Consider the following 23,920-nt stretch of genomic DNA (forward strand, 5'->3'; position numbering starts at 1 on the left):
AAGTCCAGCAAACCTGCAAGAACCTATTGTTATTACCAGTAATTTTATGCTAATGCCTTGTTTTATTTAATGTTTTAGATGTCCCTGGTCCTGTCAAGGACTTGAAGCCAGTCGTTGTTACTCGTAAGATGATTTTCCTGAACTGGGATGACCCAGAAGATGACGGAGGCAGCGATCTGACAGGCTTTCTTGTGGAACGAAGGGATGCCAAGATGCATACATGGAGGCAGCCTGTTGAAACCGCTTCGTCCAAGTGCGAGTGTGTAGGAATCATGGAGGGACAGGAGTACTTCTTCCGTGTCATCGCCAAGAACAAGTACGGTTTGGGTGTTCCCGTTGAGCTGGGACCCATCAAAGCTGTGGATCCTCAGGGTGAGTTCAGAACCTTTTTATCGCCAGGTTTCAAATAATTCAGAGCTGGATTTTTAACTGAAACATAACTGGGTTTGATGACTGCAGGTCCACCATCATACCCTGAAAAGTTCCACTACACAGAGAGGACCAAAAACTCCATCACTCTGGCATGGAAGCCACCGCGCAGTGATGGTGGCAGCCCAGTTATTGGGTACTTTGTAGAGAAGAAGAGGCAAGACCAACAGGCCTTTGAACCCTGCAATACAGAGATTTGCCCCAACATGACTCTCACTGTTGAAGGCCTGGAGGAGGCTTGGATGTATGAGTTCAGAATCAAGTGTGCCAATCTTATTGGAGAGAGTGAGCCATCCATTCCACTGACTGTAGTAATTCAAGATGATGAAGGTGAGACCACATTTTGTTAAAACTTCCAATGCATCATTTGTATTCAGAGAAACATTTATATAAGCAAAGTCAAACCAGTAGGTATGCTGGTAATGTCTTTCCTCATGTCCTGAATTTTGGTGTCTCTCCCAATCTGTCAGTTGGTCCTGAGGTCCACATGCTGAAGCACTTTACTGCTGACTGCATTACTGTGAAGAAGGGTGAGCCTATTGAAATTCCCGCTGATATCATTGGACTCCCCATCCCAAAGATCGAGTGGTCCAAGGACGACGTTCTAATCGACAAGCCGACAGAGACACTGCTGATGGAAACAGAGGTAACTGGAAGGTTGAATGCCAAGACCACACTATCCATCCCAGCTGCCAACAGGAGGGACCGCGGCAGCTACACTGTGTCAGCATCCAACAACATGGGCTCAGCCAAACACACCGTCTATGTCATGGTGCTTGGTGAGTGGGCAACATGCGGGGAACATGCTGCTAAATAAATTAAAAAGTTAATGAAGATTAGTGTTTTGACTTTCTGTTTGTTTTCCCCTCAGACCGACCAACCCCACCCAGGAATCTGGCTGTGTCAAACATCAGGGCCGAGTCTTGCTACTTAAACTGGGACCCACCAGTTGATAATGGTGGAAGCGAGCTGACCAACTACATTATTCAGAGGAAGGAAGTGCGTAAAGACCAGCCTGAGCCAGAAGAGGGAGAAGAGGCTCCACCAGAGCCGCAGTGGGAAGTGGTCAACAATGCCGTTATTGAAAGGAAATTAGGGGTATGTCACAACAAAAGCATTAATGATAAGCGCTTAGTGACTGTAAGTGGAGGGCTAACGCTCTTCCTTTTATAGGTGTGGGAGTTGGAGACCAGCAAGACCTATCTGTTCCAAGTCAGAGCCGAAAACAAGTACGGCATATCTGACCCCTGTACAACGGAGGAAGTCCTTATCACAGATCCATTTGGTCTTCCTGGCCCACCACAGAAACCAACTATTGCAGAATACTCCAAGACCTCCATGACACTAACATGGGAGCCTCCTAGAGAGACTGGAGGCTCAATGATCACTGGGTACTGGTTGGAGAAGAGAGAGAAAGGAACAGACTATTGGGCCAAAGTTAACAAGACGCCAGTCACTAAAAGAGGCACGAAAGGTTGGGAGTATCAGGTGAGCTTCTTCGGATTGGTTTGTTGCTTAAAGGGATTTTATTGTGGTCACTTTAATAGATGAAACATCAAAAACACTAAACACATTCATCACTATTTCAATCAGGTGACTCGACTGTTTGAAGGAACTGAGTACGAATTCAGGGTTGCTGCCTCTAATTCAGCTGGAACTGGACCATTCAGTGGGCCGTCTGACTCTGCCTTTGCAGTTGATCCGATCAGTGAGTTCATCAAAGCAGGAATATTTTCTGAAGCTAATAAATACATGGTTTACAAAAATGCAAACTCCTTCTCACCTCCCAGCTCCTCCAAGCATGCCTGCTGCTCCTGAGGTTGCTGATAAAACGAAGCATAGCGTCACGCTGTCCTGGAAGCCACCGGAAAGTGACGGAGGAAGCCCCATTAAGGGCTACATTATCCAGATTCAGGATGAAGGCTCATCAGAGTGGCACAAAATCAATGACATTGATAGCCTGCACCCCACCACGGAGTTCACCGTGCCCAGTCTTCGTGAGTTGAAACGCTACCGCTTCAGGATCATCGCTGTCAACGACATCGGCGAGTCCGACCCCAGCCCACGCACCAGCGAAGTTCTGATAGAGGATGTCCAACGTATGTCGAACCTTGAACTGTCAAAACAGCAAACAGATACCAATTTACTTGTCATTGACCTTCTGTTGATGTATTCTCTTTATGACAGTTCCTCCTGTCATTACAATTGATGTCATGGCTGAGGAACTAGTCAACATTCGTGCTGGAGATCCAATCAGGATTCCCGCAACCATTAAGGGCCGGCCTGCTCCCAAGGTTACATGGGACTATGAAGGCAAAGCCAAGAGCGAGAAAAAGAACAAACTGCACACAATCCCTGTTGAGGCTCAGGTAAGGATAGTTGATTGTTCTTTGGTATGTGAGGCTCATTAAGTAAGCATATCAAATCCAGACCTAAAAGGGTTCGTATTAAAAGGCTTATGACTGTTTCCAGGTTGAGTCCACAGACACCACCTCAGTCGTGAACATTCCTGTGAGCTTGAGGAGTCATTCTGGACGTTACACCATCACAGCCAAGAACAAGTCTGGACAGAAACATGTCAACGTCAGAGTCATTGTCGTCGGTATGGACCTTTAATCAGCAGAAACGTTCTGTTTGAACTAACCTGAGTTTATGGTTTGGGATTGTTGGCTTGTAGAAATTGTTCATTTTATATTTATGGATGTCTGACTTTGCTTTTGATTTTGTTTGAAGATGTTCCTGGACCTCCAAAGGACCTGAAGGTCACTGATGTAACCCGTTCCACCATGAGGCTGATCTGGAAGCTCCCTGACACTGACGGAGGAGAGAGGATCAAGAGCTACTTCATTGAGAAAAAGTCTGTGATTGACAAGGCCTGGACCAAGGTAAAAAGGCAGTGTGTTGATTTTCTGCCTTGCAATCTTCATGTTTCCTGTGCTTGAATGATAAATTTGCCCAATTTATTTTACTCCCAGGTGAATGCCGCGTGTGCTAGCCAGGCCTTTGTGGTTCCAGGCCTGCTTGAGGGTCAGGATTACCTGTTCAGGGTTCGAGCAGAAAACAGACTGGGATTTGGTCCTTTTACCGAGACAACCGAACCCATCAGAGCCAGAGATCCCATCTGTAAGGACAATCCATCTTTTCCAGCTGCACACATACAACACTATATTTCCATAATCGTGTCTATAAAGTTTATTGTTCTTTTGCCACCTCCTCAGACCCACCTGACCCCCCAACCAAGCTGAAGGTAAACCTAGTCACAAAGAACACGGTCACTCTGAGCTGGGAGCCTCCAAAGAACAACGGCGGCTCACCTGTAAAACATTACATCATCGAGCGTCTGAGTTGGGACACCAGCAGCAAGGAGAAGGAGGCCTGGAAGCAGTGCAACAAGAGAGACGTGGAGGAGCTCACCTTCATTGTGGAGGACCTGAAGGAGGTCAGTTTACTACCTCTTGCCTTTAGATACAGCACTCAGCAGTGGTACTTTGTCAAAATACAGTGGAGACCTTAAACTGATTTTCTTCAAATGTGATAAAGTTCAATTGAGCAAACTTCTGTTATATATAATTTTTTCTCACCACAGTCAGCTAGAATTTATATGCATGCAGTAATTTAGTTCCCTCATATAATGTACTGTTATACAACCTGGTCACATATAATTTCAAGTGTAGTAAAACCCATCATGTCTCTCTTTGACAAGAAACCATCCCATGATATTTCAAACCTTGATTCTTATCATTACGTCTGTCTTATTCTTAAGGTTTTTAAAGGGCTTGCCCCACCACCATTAGGTCATGTTATTCAAGAAAGGGATAGTGAGATACAAACATACTGAGGTGCAAAACACAGTTTAGCCAGAAGGCGGCGTCTATCAGAGGAGCACGTTCATGGGATGGGCTACAAGCTTATATCAGTGTGAAAAGTGCAATTTCTAAAAATTGGTTGAATGCAAAAAAGTCATGTACTATTTGATGTTTTCCACTGCTTAATATTGAGTGTCTTGTATTTTGTTTTTATATTTATGTTTCTGTTTAGAACTATATGTACTGTGTTCTGTTATGTGATTTGTATAGAAATATATTGTGCTTACTTTCCTTACACTGCCATGAATTGTCCTAATCGAATAAATTAAACCAAATTTGACCTGCAGGGAGGAGAATATGAATTCAGAGTAAAAGCTGTGAATGCAGCTGGACCCAGCCGACCTTCTGCCACTGTTGGACCTCTGGTCATCAAGGATCAGACATGTGAGTGACAACTACCTCAGTCATTTCTTAATGTTTCCCTTGGAAACATGTCTAAAACTATTTTAGATTTGACTCTAAGCCATTAGTTAATTTCTGATGTTTGTTGTTTTTCTGCAGGTCCTCCCACCATTGAGCTGCGTGAAGCCATGGAGGGCGAGGAGGGCTGCGACGTCAGCATCGTGGCGAGGATCAGCGGCTGTCCCTTCCCAACGCTGACCTGGCACAAGGCCAGCCTGGCCAAACCCGAGGAAAAGGCTGCTGTCCAGTATGACCAGCATATCAACAAACTGGTGACCCCAGACAAGTGCACACTGTTGATCCAGCAGGCCAGCCGGAACGACAGCGCCCTCTACAGCCTGACGGCCAGTAATAGCCTGGGTACTGTCTCCAAGGACATCAAGCTGGCAGTGCTGGGTGAGTTTACTGTTATCACTAGGTGTTGGATACACTCTGTATGTTATCACTATTAAACAGCAAGCCAAAATCAAGTTTTCACAAGCCAGGAAACTGAAACTTCTTTATTAAGGTCTTTTTGACAGCTTTCAATTCTTTACTATTATGGCTTGGAAAGCTCAATGAAAAGAGTTAAGTGAAACTAAAATATAAACAGAAAATAAAATATGCATCAGCTGTTTTTCATGTAAAATAAATCCACCAAATAAAATCGCTAGTGCCTTAAGCATGCATAAGCGTTATCCTTAGCTGTTACTAATGATAAAAAGTCATATGCTAATTAGACAGTTAGCGTCATTGCTAACGATGCTAACGCAAAACAAGTTGTTCGGATAAGGCTAATTCCCGGTATCAGCATTTTCACAAAACGCTCTGTAAATCAGCTCTTATCAAACATATAGTATTAAACAGAACATAAATTAAACTTGCAGTCATTGCTGCTGAATGTGTAAATAAATACTTAAAGCATAGGAGGTGAAGTTTAAATATAGATAGGAAGGTTTTCTCCCAAAACGATTCTCCCAACTGCTGCTGCTACCCATAATGCACTGCGACCTCAGAATTCACCTTCAAAATAAAATACAGATAAATCAACACTGGCTGTGTAGACATTTTTAACTAAATTACTATTATTATAATGTATAATGTATATAATAATAATAAATTATTATTATTATAATTATTATATTAACTAATGTTAAACATTCATTTTAGAAATCTTTTTATATGCGAATTAGATCTTTAGCATCATTTCTGTGCATAAAGCAAAACAAGGCTAATTCCTGATACCAAAATATTCACTAAATAATCTCTTAATGACATTTTTATTACAAAACTATTAACTATTTTTAATGTTTTTCATTGGGCATAATGGTGAGAAACATGAATCATTTTAGCTAAACATTAACTAAGATGATTTAACTGAATGGAAAAATTATATTTTTTTATTTCTGACTTCCAGGACCTCCTGGCCCACCAGTGGGTCCGATCAAGTTCACAGAGGTGTTTGCGGAGAGGATCGGCCTGGCCTGGAACCCTCCCACAGATGATGGTGGATCCAAGATCACCAACTATGTGGTTGAGAAGCGTGAGGACAACAGAAAGACGTGGGTCCACGTCTCCAACGACCCGAAAGAGTGCGCCTATGTGGTGACACGTCTTACAGAGAACCACGAGTACGAGTTCAGAGTCATGGCCCAGAACAAGTTTGGAGTCGGACCGGCAGTGATCAGTGAGCCTGAGAAGGCCAGAAACCTCTTCAGTAAGTTTAGAGAGGTTTTAAACATAACATATTTGATGCTCCTGTGAATATTCTTGATAACTGATGACCAACGTGTCCTACTGTAGCCGTTCCCGGTCAGTGTGAGAAACCAACAGTTACTGAAGTCTGTCTGGAGTCCATGACCGTCAACTGGGATGAGCCCAAATATGACGGCGGATCCCCCATCACTGGCTACTTTGTCGAGAAGAAGGAGACCACTTCCAAACGCTGGACCCGTGTTACCCGGGAACCAATCCGTGCGCTCCCACTGGGCAACAACTGGGACGTTACAGGCCTGCTGGAGGGCGCCCTGTACCAGTTCAGGGTGATCGCCATCAACGCCGCTGGCTGTGGTCTGCCTAGCTTACCCTCTGACCCTGTACTCTGCAGAGACCCCATCAGTACGTCATTGTATTGCTCTGATCTCCATAATCCTGGTCTTCCTGCACTTTAGAAAAACTTTGTTAGGTTACTTTAAAATAAATTAGGCTGTACCTCCATTATTCAAATTCCAAAAGGCAAATTATCTGCTTCAAGACTTGGTTAAATAATGTTTTAATATTTAGCGCCGTGTGTTGTGGACGGATGATTATTTGTTTGTTCAATGCTCTCACTTCCGCCAATGAGTTGAGTGTTTTTAATCCTTATAATGTTGCATCCAAACTGAAGTTTTACATTTTCTTTATGTAGAGCCTCCAGGGCCACCTTACCCGAAGGTGATGGACTGGACTAAATCAACGGTGGAGCTGGAGTGGCTCCCTCCCTCTACAGACGGAGGGTCCAAGGTGACAGGTTATATTGTTGAGTTGAAGGAGATAAACAAGGAGGAAGAGGAGATGAAAGCCAAGAGGAGGCTGCTGTTGAGCGAAGCTGAGGAAGAGAAGGAGCCTGAAAGCGACGAGAGCTGGAAGAAGGTAGAGTCTCTTCTGAAGCCCAAACTGCAAAAACACCAAATCTTTCCAAGTATTTTTGGTCTAGTTTCTAGTTTTCATCAATTTTAAGGAATTATTGACTCTAAACAAGCACCTGTATCTCTGTAAAAAGTTACTTGTAAGTTAGTTTAGCCTTTTTTCAAGTAATAAGAAAATTGCACCAAAAATACTTGGTAAGGTGTTGTGTTTTCTCAGTACTGATGTGTTTGTGTGTCTGCAGGCAAAGGACACAGAGATCAGAGGAACTAAGTTTGTTGTGACCGACCTGAAAGAAGGAGGGCTGTACCAGTTCAGAGTCCGGGCCGTGAACTCTGCTGGCGTGGGAGACCCAGGTCTCGTGTCTGAGCTGATCGAAGCCAAAGACAGAACAAGTAAGGATCCGATCAACAACCATTAAAGTGTGGACATATAAACTTTAAATAGGAAATATCATGTAAAATTCAAATTTTTCACATTTTTGTATTTCCATTTGAGGCTCAATTGCTCCTAAAAATTATGCAAGCAATTTTAAAAGAAACAGAAAATTTTTGGTGACAAGTTAATGTTTTTTGGTGTCTAGAAACTGAGCTGTTTCAAAAACCTATCGAAACTTAAGTCTCATTCGTCAGGCACTGCACCGTTACCTAGCAACCCCAGCAGAGTTCTGCCTGTCACCTAGCAACCCAAGCTAAGTTCCAGCACATTTGGTCAGCTGGTTTCACCACTGTATGCTCTGTACAATGGCTGCTGGAAAAGGCAAAGGTTTTGTTGTTGACTTGTTGGTTGTGCAGGAGGCCCCACTTCTGCTTTTCAAAGGTGTTCATATGGTTCCGTCTGTTAGGAGCCATTTTCACAAGCAAGTGAAAATGTTGAGGTGAGGGAGGCATTTCCATCAGCAGCTCATTTGGATTTAAAGTGATACGAGGCCCTAAAACAGCTAAAATGTCATTGTCTAAGAAATATCTTGTCCATAAAGTATAATAAACATCTTTTGTATGACCTAAAGCCCTATCCTAACCTGTTCAAGGAAGCATAATAGGTCACCTTTTTTTTTTTTTTTTTAGAACTTACATTTTTTATTTTTATTTTACAGAGCAATAATACAGCCGTACATCAATGGTACATAACACAAGTGTTGACAATATGAAATCTTCCATAAAATAAAATAAACATCTTGGCATGATATCTTACAACCTCAGCATCACATTTGTAGACTCCTCACCATACAACATTAAAATAAAGATACATTTTGGGCAGGATAGCTAAACACCATATGCCAAGAGACAAACTTGTTAGGCTTATTTACATCAACAGAGCTTCTGCTGGCCCCCAGCGCAAACTAAAAGTGGTTTTTTGAAATCTTAATGAATAGGTTATCTGTTCCATTTTATACAATTCCCTTACTTTTTGGATCCATAAGTCATAGGAAGGTGGCTCCAACTGCATCCACCTGATTGTAATGCACTTCAGGGCTGCTGTAAAAAGGATATTTAACAGATATACTTTGGTCCGTCCTTGCAAACCATCTGGTATAATACCAAGTAACGCAACTGTAACATCCTTTGGTGTAACTTCCGGGAAGATTTGGTTTATAGCCCTGTACACCTCATCCCAAAAGTTTTGAAGTTTGGGGCATGACCAAAAAATGTGTGTATGATTGGGGACCGCTGAGCCACAGTTTCTCCAACACAAGCTTGGTACTTTAGGATCCATCTTGGAAACTACATCTGGGGTCCTGAAATATCTGCTAATAATTTTCCATTTATATTCCCGCCACGTATTTGAGTTTGTAACTCTATGTGCCTCAGTCCAAACTTCCTCCCATGTTTCGTCAGAGATTTTTTTGGCCGTCTCTGCCTCCCATCTTTGTTTTGTCCAAGTGGGTTTGTTAAGGTTCATTGACAGGAATACACTATATAACTTTGTTATCAATTTTTTATCTCCTCCCCCTTTCTGGTAATGGATTAGGAGGTTTTCTATTGGTGTGGGATTTAGTACTCTTTCCCAGTCCCTGTGTGCAGACAAAAAAGAACGCAACTGTAAATATCTAAAGAAATCATTTTTCTGGAGATGAAAATTCCTACATAACTCTTCAAGTGACATAAGATTGTTCCTGTCAATCAACTGATGAAGAAATGTAAGCCCCTGTTCAGCCCATTTAGAAAACTTTTTGTCTAAGAAATTGGGTGTGAAGGATTTAATATGTCCAATGCTTGTTAATATTGACAAACCTCTTGGTAGCTTGAAAGAAATTCGCACTTTGTTCCAAATGTTAAGTGTGGTTTTAGTCCACAATGGCAGATCCTTTACTAGGATATCTAAAAATGGCAATACTTTTAATGGTACTGAGCACTTTGCTTGCTCAATGCTCAGCCATCTTGTTTGAGAATCCTGTTGGATCCATGAAATTAGAGGCTTTAACTGAGCTGCCCAGAAATAGTATTTCAAAACAGGAAGATTGAGGCCCCCTTCCGTCTTACTTCTTTGTAGTGTTTTGTATTTTATGCGAGGGCGCTTGCTTTGCCATATGAATTTTGATATAATTTTATCCAATTCAACAAACATGGACTTTGGTATGCCAACTGGTAACATCTGGAATAAATACAATAATCTGGGTAACAGATTCATACGAATGGTCTCAATGCGACCTAGGAGGGACAAAGGCAATGCTGACCATCGCTCTAGGTCATTTTTAATTATATCCAGTGTTTTGCTGTAATTGGCATGATACAAATCATTTAATGAGAGAGAAATATTGATGCCTAGGTATTTAATGCCCTCCCTTGGCCACCTGAAGCCGCTCTGTTGTTTAACCCCCAGTGGAATATTGTTATTGACATCCATTGCCTCAGTCTTATCAACATTTATTTTATAACCAGAAAAATGTCCATAAACAGAAATCATTTCCCTCAGACGTGGTATTGATGATGTAGGATCAGACAGATACAGAAGTACATCATCTGCGTAAAGAGATATTTTATGTTCCTCTGTGCCAATCAAAATCCCTTTAATTTCATTATTGTCCCTAATAAGCTGGGCTAATGGCTCGATACTAATTGCAAACAAAAGAGGTGACAAAGGGCAGCCCTGTCTGCATCCGCGCTCCAGTTTGAAACTTGCTGACCTGAAACCATTAACTCTTACAGCCGCTTGTGGGGATGAATATAATGTATGTATCCAATCTATAAACTTGGGCCCAAATTTAAATCTCTTTAATGTTTGAGTAAGGTATTTCCATGACACGCGATCAAAAGCCTTTTGGGCATCTAAAGATATTACAGCTGTCATAGCTTTCTTTTCTTTTTGGTGAGACATAATATTCAATAAACGACGCAGATTATTTCTATAGTACCTCCCGACAATGAATCCAGTTTGATCTGGATGTATGATTTGATTTATTATAACATTTAATCGTCTCGCCAGAATACCAGTTAGAATGCGTACGTCCCCATTAAGCATCGATAATGGTCTATATGACCCACAATCAGTGGGATCCTTACCTTCTTTATGCAAAACAACTATTGTGGCATCAGACCAGGATGGCGCCATTGTTTTAGTTTCTAAAGAAAAGTGGTATGCTTCCAATAAAAGTGGAGTAACGATGTCTATGAAACATTTATAGAATTCATTTATGAAACCGTCGGGACCAGGACTCTTATTATTTTTAAGGGATGAGATAACGTTTTTAATTTCTTCTTCTTGAATTGGCTTATCTAATTGTTTAGCTACAATATCGGATAATTCAGAAATATTTATATTTTGTAAGTAGTCAGCTATCTTACTCTCATCACCGCAAGTGTCAGTGTCTCGGTATAAAGCCTTGTAAAATTCTGCAAATGTTTCAGCAATATCTTTCGGTTTTAAGATGGATTTATTGCCCGATTTCAGCTTTTGAACTACGTTTGAGGACTGTTGTTTTTTAAGTCGAAAGGCCAAAAGTCTACTCGCTCTATTTCCATTTTCATAATAGGTCACCTTTAATTAAAAACTATCTCCATCCCCAGTTCCTCCTGAGATGGACCTTGATGCCTCAGTGAAGGAAAAGATTGTGGTCCACGCTGGAGCCACCATCCGCATCATCGCCTATGTGTCAGGCAAACCCGCCCCGCAGATCACCTGGTGCCGTGACGACGCCGAGGTGCCCAAAGAGGCCGTGGTGGAGACGACGGGCATCTCTAACTCTCTGGTCATCAAGAACTGCAGACGGCAACATCAGGGCATGTACACACTCAGCGCCAAGAACGAGGGAGGTGAGAGGAAGAAGGCCGTCATCGTTGAGGTTCTTGGTGAGTGAAAAGTTCTGGAAGAAATTGTATTATTTATCTTTCTAAAGACAGTTCCTGAATGTTGGATTTTGTCCCTCTTCTTCCCTAAGATGTTCCTGGACCTGTCGGTCTTCCCTTCGCTGGTGAGAATCTGACCACCGACTCCTGCAAACTGACCTGGTACTTCCCTGAAGACGACGGCGGCTCGGCCATCACCAACTACATCATCGAGAAACGAGAGTCCGACCGAATGGGCTGGACCTCGGTGTCCTACACGGTGACGAGGAACAACGCTGTGGTGCAGGGACTGATCGAAGGCAAGGGCTACTTCTTCAGGATCGCAGCTGAGAACATCATCGGAATGGGACCTTTCATCGAGACCGACAAGATGGTCCTCATTAAAGACCCAATCTGTAAGTCCAAAACAGGGAAATTTTATTCTTCGGAGTTATAAATACAGAAAAACTGCAGCTCTGAAACTAATTTCTGTCTCATGCAGCCGTCCCGGAGCGTCCGGAGGACCTGATTGTCACAGGTGTTACCAAGGACTCCATCTCTGTTGCCTGGAGACCACCCAAATACGACGGTGGTGCAGAGGTGACCTCCTACGTCCTTGAGTCCCGAATGGTGGGCCGTGACACTTTCACTCGGATCGGAGGTGAGGACAAGCTGATGGACAGGAAGTTCACGCTAACTGGACTGAAGGAAGGCTCGAGTCACGAGTTCAGAGTCTCAGCCGTCAACCAGGTTGGGCAGGGCAAGCACTCCTTCCCCACCAAACCTGTGCAGTGCAAGGACGAGCTCGGTGAGTCACACACAAACTTATCTTTTATTTATTTAACCAGGTGAGGAGATTGATAACAAATTTTCATTTTCAGAAAACATTAAAGATAATACAACAGAAAACAGAAGAATATCATAAAAAAGAGGAAAAAAATACAACCACTAAAAGTACTATAATACACATGACAAGTCAACAGTTTTTAAAAGCATATACATTGAACATGTGCGGTGGCTTTTACTGAGTTACTTAAATATTGAAGTTGGCGTACTGAGATTTTGTGTTGTTTGTAAGTTGTTCCAATCATTGGATGCAGATAAATAAAATAATGTACAAACTGTTAATACGATCATAATGATGAATTTATTAGAACACAGAGTATGAATATTTTTGGAAATGTTGATAAGTGAGGGAAGATATGGAGGGGTTTGACCAAAGATAGTTTTATAGATTCATTTGTACCAATTTATTAATCTGCATTAATGGAGGCAAATGTTATTCTTCTAATAAAACCATGTAATTTCTGAAAGATTTCAAACTGCTTTTGTCCCAATTCAGAGCCACCTACTTTGGACCTGGACTTCAGAGACACAATGATGGTCAAGGTGGGAGATCCATGCATGCTATCAGGACGTTACAGCGGCAAGCCAGCCCCGACAATCACCTGGACGAAGAACGACGAAGAGCTTAAATCAGACGAAGAGATCAACCTTCACAGCACCGCACGCCACCTCAGCCTGAACATCAGCAAGGCCAAGAGAGAACACAGTGGCCGCTACTGCGTCAGCGTCGAGAACGCCGCCGGGCCTCGCACCGGAATCTGCACCATCACTGTAGTTGGTGAGTCACAACGAGACACTTGTGTCCATCTTCAGGTTTGAATCACAATCTTCAGTCATCAGATATCCAAATGCCCAAAAAATAATAAGATGTGTAAAAACTGAAAACCTGAAAGGTGCTAATTTAATTAGTCTGGCTATTGCCTTCCTATGCAATTCTGCTAGATTCTATTCTCTCTTCAGGGATTTCTCCAATTGAACAGAAGTAGGAGTTATTGATTATTGGGTTAATCTGAAGTTGATTGCTCTTAACAAACGACTAACGGTTAATTGATAAGTGGTCATTTTCTTCAAAAGTCTTATTTTGAGGGCCAAATGTCTTCCCATAATATAAAGGGTTGAATTTTTCAAATGCTGAATTTTAGCAAAGAATCACATTATATAATTTTTTTTGTCAGCTGTTACATATTGACTGAATAAACACAAAACTGTGGTTTTCTCACACTATCTAACTTGGGCAACCCTAAAAATCAATCATTTATTGCCACAGTTTAAACTTGTATTATCTGAAGATTACCTTTAGCTTTAATTTGTGCGACTTTTTCCTCCTGTCAGACCGTCCTCAGCCACCAGAGGGCCCCATAGTGTTCAACGAAGTCTACAGAAACTACATGGTCATCTCCTGGAACCCTCCTCTAGATGACGGCGGCTGCGCCATCTCCAACTACATCATCGAGAAGAGAGACACCAACAGAGACCTGTGGATGCCCGTCACCTCTTCCTCCACCAGAACCTCCTGCAAGGTCAGTTTTATTCTCCAAACTCTTGAGCAGAAAACATACTTAAATAAATATACACAACCCAGAAATACAATAGGGTTTATTCTGTATTTTCTGGTTTGGATGAATGTGAAAAAATAATGGCGTGGATAAATGATTTACTGTTATGCAAGATTATTTTATCAAGACTATATCCTTTTATAACTTGTTACCTTTTTTTTAAGCCGATTCAGTATTGAAGCCTTGTGCTCATTACCAAAGAAGAAAAACATCTGTATAAGGCAGCATTGGTTAGTTTTAGTCGTAAATAAGTACAAACTTTTTATACAGTTGGTTTTCTCAAATTAGCCCAGCCCTAAGCAGTTTCAAACATAATCTGTTTTACTTCAAATCAATCACAAATTTTCACATTTTATTGAATAAATAAAAGTGTTTGGAAAAGGTTAATTGCTGGGTTCCAGATGACGTAGCACCAATGTCTCCCAATGCAGATGGAGGGCCGGAAGTAAATGCAGCCCATTTATTTCTGTTGCTCCAGCATCAAAATGCCTAAAGTCTGTGTCCTGTACAGTTGTTCCAACCGTTCTAGTAGAGAGCACGATAAACGTTATTTTTTCAAGATGCCTTGTGTGTTCCAGCCTATTTAGGGCGTTAGTATACTCGTGATCAACTTTGCTTTGTTTTGAACTGGAGAGATCCCCTTCCTGCCGTCCATCTGAATTTTGCTTGTCATCCGGGTCACGTGTCTGAAACCGAGCAATAGTAGTAAGTCCTTCCAATAGGAGCCGAACCCCCTGCTGTCCACTAAATAGATTGCAAGCTCAGAATACTTTCTGTGGATCTTAGTGTCTAGGTCCTTCTAATAGTTTCAGCTAGAATAGAGAGAAAACCCATTTTCAGAAAAGTTACCAGAAAACTCTGGAAGCTTAAATGCTGAAAATTGGACAGTAGACAATTGGAGAGATTGACCACATGCCTGTTTGTCGCTGTGTCCTAATACAGGTGCCAAAGCTGATCGAAGGTCGTGAGTATATCATCCGGATCATGGCTCAAAACATGTACGGCATCAGTGACCCACTCCTGTCAGCGGAGACCAAAGCTCGAGATGTCTTCAGTAAGCTGATGCTGAATAAACAAATCCATTCTCCAGGTAGGATAAAAGTTAAAATGGTGTCTGACCATTATGTATGTATGCATTGCAGAGGTACCTGATGCGCCAAAGCAACCCACAGTGAAGGAAGTTTACCATGACTGCGCCCTGATCAGCTGGGAGCCACCTGCTGATGGAGGAAAACCAATCACAGGTTACATTGTGGAGAGGAAGGAGACCAAGGCCAGCAGGTACATTATCCCACAGCGCTGATAAGCAACAATTGTAACTGAGAAAATACAAGGTACAGCTTCTTAGATGACCAAAACATTTCCAGGAAGATGGGAAGATTTCATTTTCCAGGCACATTATCCTCAGCATGTAAAACTTCCATGTTTCAGATTATTTTAAAAAATGGGTGAAATGGTTATTTTTGCAGATGGGTTCGCTGCAACACAGAAAGAATCTACCCCAAAGTGGAGTACTGTGTGATGGAGCTGCTGCAAGGCTGTGAATACGAGTTTAGAGTCAGTGCTGAGAACGTAGTGGGAGCTGGCGACCCGAGTCCACCATCCAAACCAGTTTTTGCAAAGGATCCCATCGGTAGGCTCACGTTTTAAAACTTTCAATTTTATAAGCCTTATACAGTTAGCAGCAATAATGACTGAAGAACTCTTCTGCCTCAGTGAAATCTAGTCCACCTGTCAACCTTTGCGCCATCGACTTCACCAAAGAGTCAGTGACTCTGTCCTGGGAGCCGCCCACTGACACCGGACGAGGCAAGATCTTCGGATACCTGCTGGAGTTCCAGAAGGCTGGGCAAGAGGAATGGAGTAAGGTGAGATTAAGGGTGTTTTACACCTTATAGGCCGGTAGACTCAGTTTGATCTGGAAACAAAAGTGCAACATTTGCGGTTCACTTTTAAACTGCACTAAACTCTTTAAAAAAATTGTTCCCCTCTTCACCTGTGGAGGGGGATGCGCTGCATCAAGAACCTCTGAAGGAAGCTTAACTTAGAAACAAAAAAAGTGGCATCAGATTTTAGTGATTGTAGTATTTCTTTTTTGTTGTTGGTAAAAGACTACAGGGCATTTCTTCTGGTAGTGCTAGACTCAGGCATTTTTTGGTTGTATTTACCCAGAATGCCCAGTGCTGTAGTCCACTTACTGCTTTTGGAGCAATCTTAGGTTTGCTTGGCATTCACACATGCATTCAAACTGCCCAAGAGTTCATTTTAGCTGAACCAAGACAGGTTTTTAGGCTTTTAATTTTTTTAATAAACATCAGAGTTTGAATTTACATTCACACCACCCCAAACGAAACAGACTTTCCACCCAAACAAATAAAATGTTTATTAAAGTGGCCTAAACAAGGCTGGTGTAAATGCACCATTTGTTTTTTATCTGAAGGACCTTATGTGCTTCTCCTTGGTCTTTGAGAAAAATAAGATGGTCAGCCTTCACCCTTCTTTGGCCAACAGGTGAACCAGACTCCAGATTCCTGCCAGGAGACCAGGTTTAAGGTGATAGACCTGGAAGATGGTGCTCTGTACCGTTTTAGAGTCATGGCTGTGAATGCAGCTGGAGAGTCTGACCCAACCAACCTGAAGGAGCCAATCAGAGTACAGGAGAGACTTGGTGAGTGATCAGCTTCTAAAACTATCTAACTCCACAACAAACTAAATTGTAGGTGATATTTATCATATTGGAAATAAATTGGCATAATTTGATATTTCTTATTGCAGAGCCTCCAGAGTTGATTCTGGATGCTGGAATGACCCGAGAGGTGAAGGCCATGGCTGGTACTCACATCACCCTGATGGCCACCATCAAAGGCGTGCCATTCCCCACAGTCACCTGGAAGAAGAACGATGCAGAGGTTCCTACCAGAGCTGACATTGAGACAAACCAGGCTGGTACAAAGCTGGAGATGAGATTCTGCAACCGTGGAGACTGCGGAGACTACACTCTGACGGTGGAAAACTCGGCCGGTTCCAAGACTGCTACCTGCACTGTGCTGGTTCTTAGTAAGTATGGCATTAAGGTGGACAAGGAACAATAATAGAAGTGTCACCTATAAATCTTTCCTCATTTTCTTTCTATTATCTTAAGATAAACCTGGTCCTATTCAGCACCTCCGGGTGTCTGACGTCAGAAGTGACTCCGCCTACCTGTCGTGGAAGGATCCGGAAGACAATGGCGGCTCTCGCATCACTAACTTTGTGGTAGAGAAGAAAGACACTGCATCCACTCAGTGGGTTCCTGTCTGCTCCACCTCCAAGAAGCGCAGCATGATGCTAAAGCACCTGATGGAGGGCACATCCTACTCATTCAGAGTTGCTGCTGAAAACCACTATGGCCGAAGCGAATTTGTTGAGACACCAAAAGCTATAAAGGCAATGAACCCTCTCTGTAAGTATCAGAAAAGTAAATACTTATTCAATACATATGTAACCCAGGCTTTCCCTCTTTAACCCTGCAGCTGCTGGAAGACACCCAAAGGACTCTGCGTTGTGTTTGTGTGAGGGTGGGATGTGTTCCGTGCAGGAGAGGAATCAGACAGGCGGCTCGTCGTTGTGGGGAGACTTTGGCGCGTTTATTTTGTTCACCTTACAGGCAGTAAACACACTGTCAGCATTCAATCGTTTTTTTCTTTTTACAAAATAATCAAACATCACCAAAACAAAATGTAATTTATACTTAACAGGCAAACTGAACAAACAGAAATGGATCGGTATATTAATGTAATGTATATTTTACACCGAGCTAGCAGAGCTGCTGCTTACCTTACAGGCAGTAAACACACTGTAAAGAATACGGCAGTTTGCGCGCAGAAATCCCCTGCGCTACGGTGTCCCCGGCAGGACAAACATGTCGGAATTGTGGTAGTGCCAGCAATTACAGAAAACAACAGCACCCTCTTTTGGAACATTTATGCACTGCTTTACACATACTTTTTATAACTACTTTACCTTACTTACTTTACAATCTTGTCATTTTGTGCTTCAGTCCCTCCTGGTCCTCCTAAAGACCTGCATCATGCTGATGTGGACAAAACAGAGGTCTGGTTGGCCTGGAACTGGCCTGATCGCGATGGAGGAAGTGAGATTACTGGCTTCTTTGTGGAGTATCAGGAAGAAGGAGCCAAAGAGTGGGAAGAATGGAAGACTGTGAGCATCCCAGAGAGTCATGTTACCGGCTTGGAGGAAGGAAAGACTTACCGCTTTAGAGTGAGGACTGAAAATGCCATTGGCCTCAGTAGACCTGACACCACACTGCCCATCCTCTGCCAGGAGAAACTAGGTAGGCAGCAGAAAATAGACACCAATCGATACACCAGTGTACAACTTTAGTTATTCTATTATTATCCATATGTCTTTGTTTGTGATACATCAAATTAACGTGAAAATGTAGAGTAATTCGTGGTTTTCTGTGTTCTCATAGTCCCTCCAATTGTCGAGGTAGATGTTAAGCTGATTGAAGGCATCGTTGTGAAGGCCGGCACCACCATCAGGTTACCAGCTATAATGAGAGGAATCCCTGTTCCCTCTGCCAAGTGGTCCATTGACGGGGAGGAAATCACGAGCCAGGGCAACATCAAAATTGATACTGACAATTTCTCAACTGTGCTCAACATCAACGAGTGTACCAGGAACCACACAGGCACCTACCTGCTCACTGTGTCCAATGCGGCAGGGACGAAAACCGTGGCCCTGAGTGTAACTGTTTTGGATGTTCCAGCTGCACCTATTGGACCCGTCAACATCATGGAAGTCACTCCAGACTCCATGACGATCGAATGGCGCCCTCCCAAGGATGATGGCGGAAGCCCCGTCACCAACTACATTGTGGAAAAACGAGAGTCCAACAAGGAGACTTGGGGAGGCGTTAGCTCTGGCAGCCTTGAAACTCAGCTCAGGATTACTCGCCTGCAGAAAGGAACAGAGTATGTGGTTCGCATTCGTGCCGCAAACAAGATGGGAGTGGGTGCTCCACTGGAGAGCAAGCCAACAGTGGCTGAACACACTTTCATGCCACCCAGTCCACCTGGTAAACCACAGCATTATGAGCTGTCTGAGGATGCTGTCACAATCGGATGGACCATGCCTCTAGCTGATGGTGGCAGCCAGATCACTGGCTACCTCATAGAGCGCAGACATAAGGGAGGAAAATGGATCCGTGTTAATAGGACCCCATGCAAGGACCTCCGATACAGAGTCCAGGGTCTGTTTGAAGGAAGTGAATATGAATTCAGGGTGTTTGCAGAGAATATTGCTGGCTATAGTGGTCCTTCTCCTACCTCTGACCCTTGCAAGCCTTGCAGACCCATCTCAGTCCCAAGCTCTCCTATAAATCCCAAAGTTAAGGATTACAGTAAGAACACTGCTGACCTGGTCTGGACCAAACCCTCCAAAGATGGAGGCAGCCCCATCCTTGGCTACACAGTGGAAATGAAGAAAGCCGATACCGAGGACTGGAAGAAAGTGAACCTGGATGACCTCATCAAGTTGTGTGCTTACAGGGTGAAGGGTCTGGAAGAAGGTGTGAGCTACAGTTTCAGAGTCTATGCTTCAAACATGATTGGAGACGGAGAGCCAAAAGAAATGCCACAGTCAATCACTGCTCAGGATATCCTCATCCCTCCTGAGATTGAAATGGAGGCTACCTGTCGCGATAGATTAACCGTGCGTGTCGGCCACAACATCAACATCATTGGCTACATCAAGGCCCGTCCTGATCCTGAGGTCATTTGGTCAAAGGAGGAGACAGTTATGGAGAACAGCAAACGAGTGACCATCATCCAGAACCTCCCGGTGGTTCACCTCAGGGTAAAAGAAGCTACGAGGAATGATCATGGAAAATACACACTGAAGGCTTCGAATGAGGGTGGTGAGGCTTCCTGCACCATCACAGTTAATGTCCTGGACAGACCAAGTCACTGCCAGAATCTGCACATAACCTATGCCACCAAGGACTCATGTATGGTCAACTGGGAGGCACCCATTGACAATGGTGGGTCTGAGATCACCAATTACATTGTGGAGTGCCGTGAGCCCAGCATTAGCATGTGGTCCATGATCTCTTCCAACTGCACCAATCGCAAGATCAAAGCCAAACTGATGGAGGGCCATGAGTACCTGTTCCGCGTCTGCGCCGTCAACAAGCTGGGACCTGGCCCCAGTGTGGAGATCAAGACTCCTCTGCTGGCCATCGACCCCATTGAGAAGCCTGGTGAGCCGGAGAACTTTAGAGCCACCGACATTGGTAAAAACTTTGTCTATCTGAGATGGAGGAAGCCCGACTATGACGGTGGCAGCCCCAACCTCTCGTACAATCTGGAGTGCAAACACAAAGATGCTGAACAGTGGGAGAAACTCAACACTAGTACACTAACGGATACCTTTTTCTTGGCTGCCAAGTTGGTTGAAAACCAAACCTACACATTCAGGTAAATTAAAACTTGATTATATTTCTAAGAAATATTCTTTGTTTAGTACATTTTTACTAGCACTGGATGATATAGCTGAAAAACATATCACAATAATTTTGTTTTTGTTTTAGCTATCTAAAATACAACCAAAATAGTGGCGTGACCTTCTGTTTTACCCACAGTTTACACTTTATGCTGCTGTTTTTTAATTTTAAGCAGTTGTAAGGCACAATAACAAAACATGAAACTATTGCTGCACAAGTTACTCAACAACTTGTTGCTAGGTAAGCCAACATCGAGTGAGTTAGTTGATGCCACCAGCCTTGCTTAGCTAGCAGTGAGAGAATCAATGGTTAGAGGTTTTCCTCTGCCTACATTCCCCAGAATGCTGTGTGGTTCTGGATTGGAGTTCAGTGAAATCATTGAACATTTTATCAGACGTATTTTCTGTTGGTGTAGATCGCGTCTTGATCACAATATAAATTATTAATTTATTCTCCAGCCCTAGCTTTTACTGAGAGATGTAACTTTTTTTTCTTGTGATTTCTTCCCTAGTACCTTTAACAAGTGTTTTGAAAATAAAAGTTTTGTATTTTTTATTCAGGGTACAGACTGTGAATGAAGGCGGAGAAAGTGCATGGGTGAAGATCCCTGAGATTGTGGTGAGGGAGGAGATCCAGAAGCCAGTCATTGACCTGAAGGTAGCTGGAACTGTGACAGTGAAGGCTGGAGAGTCAGTCAGGATGGAGGCTGCCCTGAGAGGAAAACCGCAGCCTGAAGTCAAATGGACAAAAGACAAAGCTGTGGGAGACAATCCCAGAATGAGCTATGAAACTGGTTCAGATTATTCCAAATTTCTTCTGACCAAGTCCAGACGCTCAGACACCGGCAAGTACGTCATCACTGCCACTAATACAGCTGGCACCTTCACAGCTTACGCAAACGTCAACGTCTTGGATGTGCCTGGACCAGTGAGGAACCTGAGGATCACCGGCATCGGAGCTGACAAATGCAGAGTGGTGTGGGACGGTCCAGAGGACGACGGAGGCTGCGAAGTGGACAGTTACATTTTGGAGAAATGTGAGACCAGGAGAATGGTCTGGTCCACATACTCCGCCTCTGTAGTCACTCCTTACTGTAACGTCACCCGACTGGTGGAAGGTAATGAGTACATCTTCAGAGTGAGAGCAGAGAACAAGATGGGAACTGGCCCTGCCATGGAAAGCAGACCTGTAACTGTCAAGACTCAGTTCAACAGACCTGGACCCCCTGACACCCCTGAAGTTACTAAGGTAAAGTTAAGGTCTCTATTTGAAAAGGTTGTAGCTTTAGAAACTAGGGATGCAAGTTATCAATTAATAGGTTAATCTTAAAAACTCTGAGTTTTCTCCTGCACCAAGAGGACAAAAGTTTTCACAATATGCAGAATTTTAAAAGAGCTGATTGACTTTTAACATTATTTTGTGAAAGCCATGTTAAATACTTACTGAATAAACAGAAAATTATGGTTTTTGTACATTATTAAACTTAGGTATATTTATAAGATATAACAAAACAGAAAAATTTTAAGTTGCTGAATAAAAAAAAATTGAAGATGAAATGAATATAATGTACACTTAATTCCTTATGAACAGAGATGTTTATGCAGAAGAACCGTCTGTTGCTCTTGAATGAATGTTAAAACTTTGCTCCATAAAGTGCATTAACTCAGAAAAAGCCCTCAAAATCAATCTTGCTTATTGGCATCATGTTATAATTTTTCTCCGTTATCCCCTTCACTTTTCTGTTAACAACACATCCTGGCTTTTGTAGTACATCAATAATCTTTAAACGAGATGTTGACACTGCTCCGCCATGCAAATCTTAAGGCAATGACTTGAGGGGCTTGTCGAGTTTTTATATTTCAAAACGAAACCACATAAAGTGCATTTTGCATCCCGCACCGCACTCTGTTTGGACCGCTTAGCTTTCCCGTTTTTGTATCCCTCCGCCATGTTTGTTTCTCTTACAACAACAAACAGTGATGCCCTCTGCTGGATGGAGCCCAAATTACAACACTGAAAGAATGTAAGCAGATACGTTAGTTAATCAATTGGAACTCATTGTAATGTAATAAACAGTAAGTTGATTCATTGTTTGCATCCCTACTAGAAGCGAGTTCCTTGGTTGCTGAACCATTTGCTGTTTTTGTTATGCAGGTCAGTAAGGAGGAGATGACTGTGGTCTGGGCTCCACCGGAGAACGATGGAGGAAAGTCCATCACCGGCTACATTCTGGAGAGGAAGGAGAAGCGGGCGGTGCGCTGGGTGGCTTGCACGAAGAGCCCCATCTCTGAAAGACGCATGAAAGTGACAAACCTGATTCCAAACCATGAATACCAGTTCAGAGTGAAAGCAGAGAACGAGGTCGGCCTTGGAGAACCAAGCAAACCCTGCAGACCTGTTGCAGCCAAAGATCCTATTGGTTCGTTCAGCTCACCCTACAGTCTGAAATGTCTCCTCTTTGCTTTTCCAGTCATCACTGTCTTATGTTTTCTCCTCTACCTTCAGAACCACCTGGACCACCAGCAGGCCTGAAGGTTTCTGACAGCACAAAGACCTCCATTACCCTGTCCTGGTCTAAACCCGTGTACGACGGCGGCGCCCCCATTATTGGCTACAGCCTGGACTTGAGGCTGAAGAGCGACGCCGACCCAGAGAAACCCTCAGAGGGCTGGAAGAGAATCGATACCCGTGGCCCGCTGGTGATCACAGAGTTCACTATCGGCCAGTTGGATGAGAAACAGGAGTATGAGTTCAAAGTCTCCGCCCAAAACCAGGTGGGCTGGGGTCGCCACGCCTACCTGAAGGAGGCGGTGTCTCCCAAGGAGATCCTTGGTGAGTCTATGCACTTAAAAGGCCGTATAATTGTGGAAACCTCGGACAAAAATGCGGAATTTAACAAACAAAATGTAGTCCACAAAAAAAACAGAATTGGGGGATAATAGCAAGTTTTATGACAATGACAGAAAACTTTTCTGTAGTTTTTGTCAGCACAAACAGTGGAAGTGCAAGAATTAGATGACTATTCATAAAGAAGCTAGCTAGCTAGCTGCAGTTAGTCATGTCTCCTAAATCTTTAACATTTAAATAAATAAGTGGAAGCGGCGGTTGAAGGTAATTATTCAAACATATATTCCTTTTGGAAAAGAATGAAACAAACTGCTCATTTTTGGTAAAGCAACGCAAACAGCTCAAAATAAAAAAACTTAACAATCATTACTTCAATGGAGACTCCTGTGACAAAAAAAAGAACAAATGTCCAGGTCATTATGGAACTGTGCACATTTTTTTACTTCTTAACTTTTATTTTAATTTGACAAATATTTCAGAGTTCAACTCTAAAGCATTTTTAAAGGGCAAATTTTCTTTTATGTTAAAAACAAGATTCATTGTTTTGCACATACAGTGCAAAAACATAAGCATTTTTGTTGCACTTTTTAGTACAAATAT

At 42.9% G+C, this 23,920-nt stretch overlaps 1 protein-coding gene across 1 annotated transcript in view; it reads left to right on the forward strand.

The window, feature by feature from the left end:
* ttn.2 (titin, tandem duplicate 2) overlaps positions 1 to 23,920 on the forward strand; it is a 219,604-nt gene that overhangs the window by 134,482 nt on the left and 61,202 nt on the right. Inside the window, exons 156-190 of the mRNA XM_028024223.1 lie at positions 79 to 372; positions 460 to 759; positions 900 to 1,208; positions 1,301 to 1,527; positions 1,603 to 1,917; positions 2,023 to 2,137; positions 2,220 to 2,528; positions 2,617 to 2,798; positions 2,902 to 3,031; positions 3,163 to 3,314; positions 3,405 to 3,552; positions 3,648 to 3,868; positions 4,583 to 4,679; positions 4,797 to 5,093; positions 6,094 to 6,393; positions 6,480 to 6,794; positions 7,084 to 7,307; positions 7,546 to 7,696; positions 11,309 to 11,590; positions 11,680 to 11,982; positions 12,069 to 12,374; positions 12,909 to 13,190; positions 13,745 to 13,932; positions 14,911 to 15,022; positions 15,111 to 15,249; positions 15,438 to 15,601; positions 15,685 to 15,836; positions 16,480 to 16,636; positions 16,744 to 17,025; positions 17,111 to 17,410; positions 18,008 to 18,301; positions 18,443 to 20,447; positions 21,034 to 21,721; positions 22,628 to 22,892; positions 22,979 to 23,305. Coding sequence (XP_027880024.1) covers positions 79 to 372; positions 460 to 759; positions 900 to 1,208; positions 1,301 to 1,527; positions 1,603 to 1,917; positions 2,023 to 2,137; positions 2,220 to 2,528; positions 2,617 to 2,798; positions 2,902 to 3,031; positions 3,163 to 3,314; positions 3,405 to 3,552; positions 3,648 to 3,868; positions 4,583 to 4,679; positions 4,797 to 5,093; positions 6,094 to 6,393; positions 6,480 to 6,794; positions 7,084 to 7,307; positions 7,546 to 7,696; positions 11,309 to 11,590; positions 11,680 to 11,982; positions 12,069 to 12,374; positions 12,909 to 13,190; positions 13,745 to 13,932; positions 14,911 to 15,022; positions 15,111 to 15,249; positions 15,438 to 15,601; positions 15,685 to 15,836; positions 16,480 to 16,636; positions 16,744 to 17,025; positions 17,111 to 17,410; positions 18,008 to 18,301; positions 18,443 to 20,447; positions 21,034 to 21,721; positions 22,628 to 22,892; positions 22,979 to 23,305 — 10,332 coding nt within the window. The remainder of the gene's footprint in view (positions 1 to 78; positions 373 to 459; positions 760 to 899; positions 1,209 to 1,300; positions 1,528 to 1,602; positions 1,918 to 2,022; positions 2,138 to 2,219; positions 2,529 to 2,616; positions 2,799 to 2,901; positions 3,032 to 3,162; positions 3,315 to 3,404; positions 3,553 to 3,647; positions 3,869 to 4,582; positions 4,680 to 4,796; positions 5,094 to 6,093; positions 6,394 to 6,479; positions 6,795 to 7,083; positions 7,308 to 7,545; positions 7,697 to 11,308; positions 11,591 to 11,679; positions 11,983 to 12,068; positions 12,375 to 12,908; positions 13,191 to 13,744; positions 13,933 to 14,910; positions 15,023 to 15,110; positions 15,250 to 15,437; positions 15,602 to 15,684; positions 15,837 to 16,479; positions 16,637 to 16,743; positions 17,026 to 17,110; positions 17,411 to 18,007; positions 18,302 to 18,442; positions 20,448 to 21,033; positions 21,722 to 22,627; positions 22,893 to 22,978; positions 23,306 to 23,920) is intronic.

The sequence above is a fragment of the Xiphophorus couchianus genome, chromosome 7 (genome assembly GCF_001444195.1).
Source record: "Xiphophorus couchianus chromosome 7, X_couchianus-1.0, whole genome shotgun sequence".
NCBI lineage: Eukaryota > Metazoa > Chordata > Actinopteri > Cyprinodontiformes > Poeciliidae > Xiphophorus > Xiphophorus couchianus.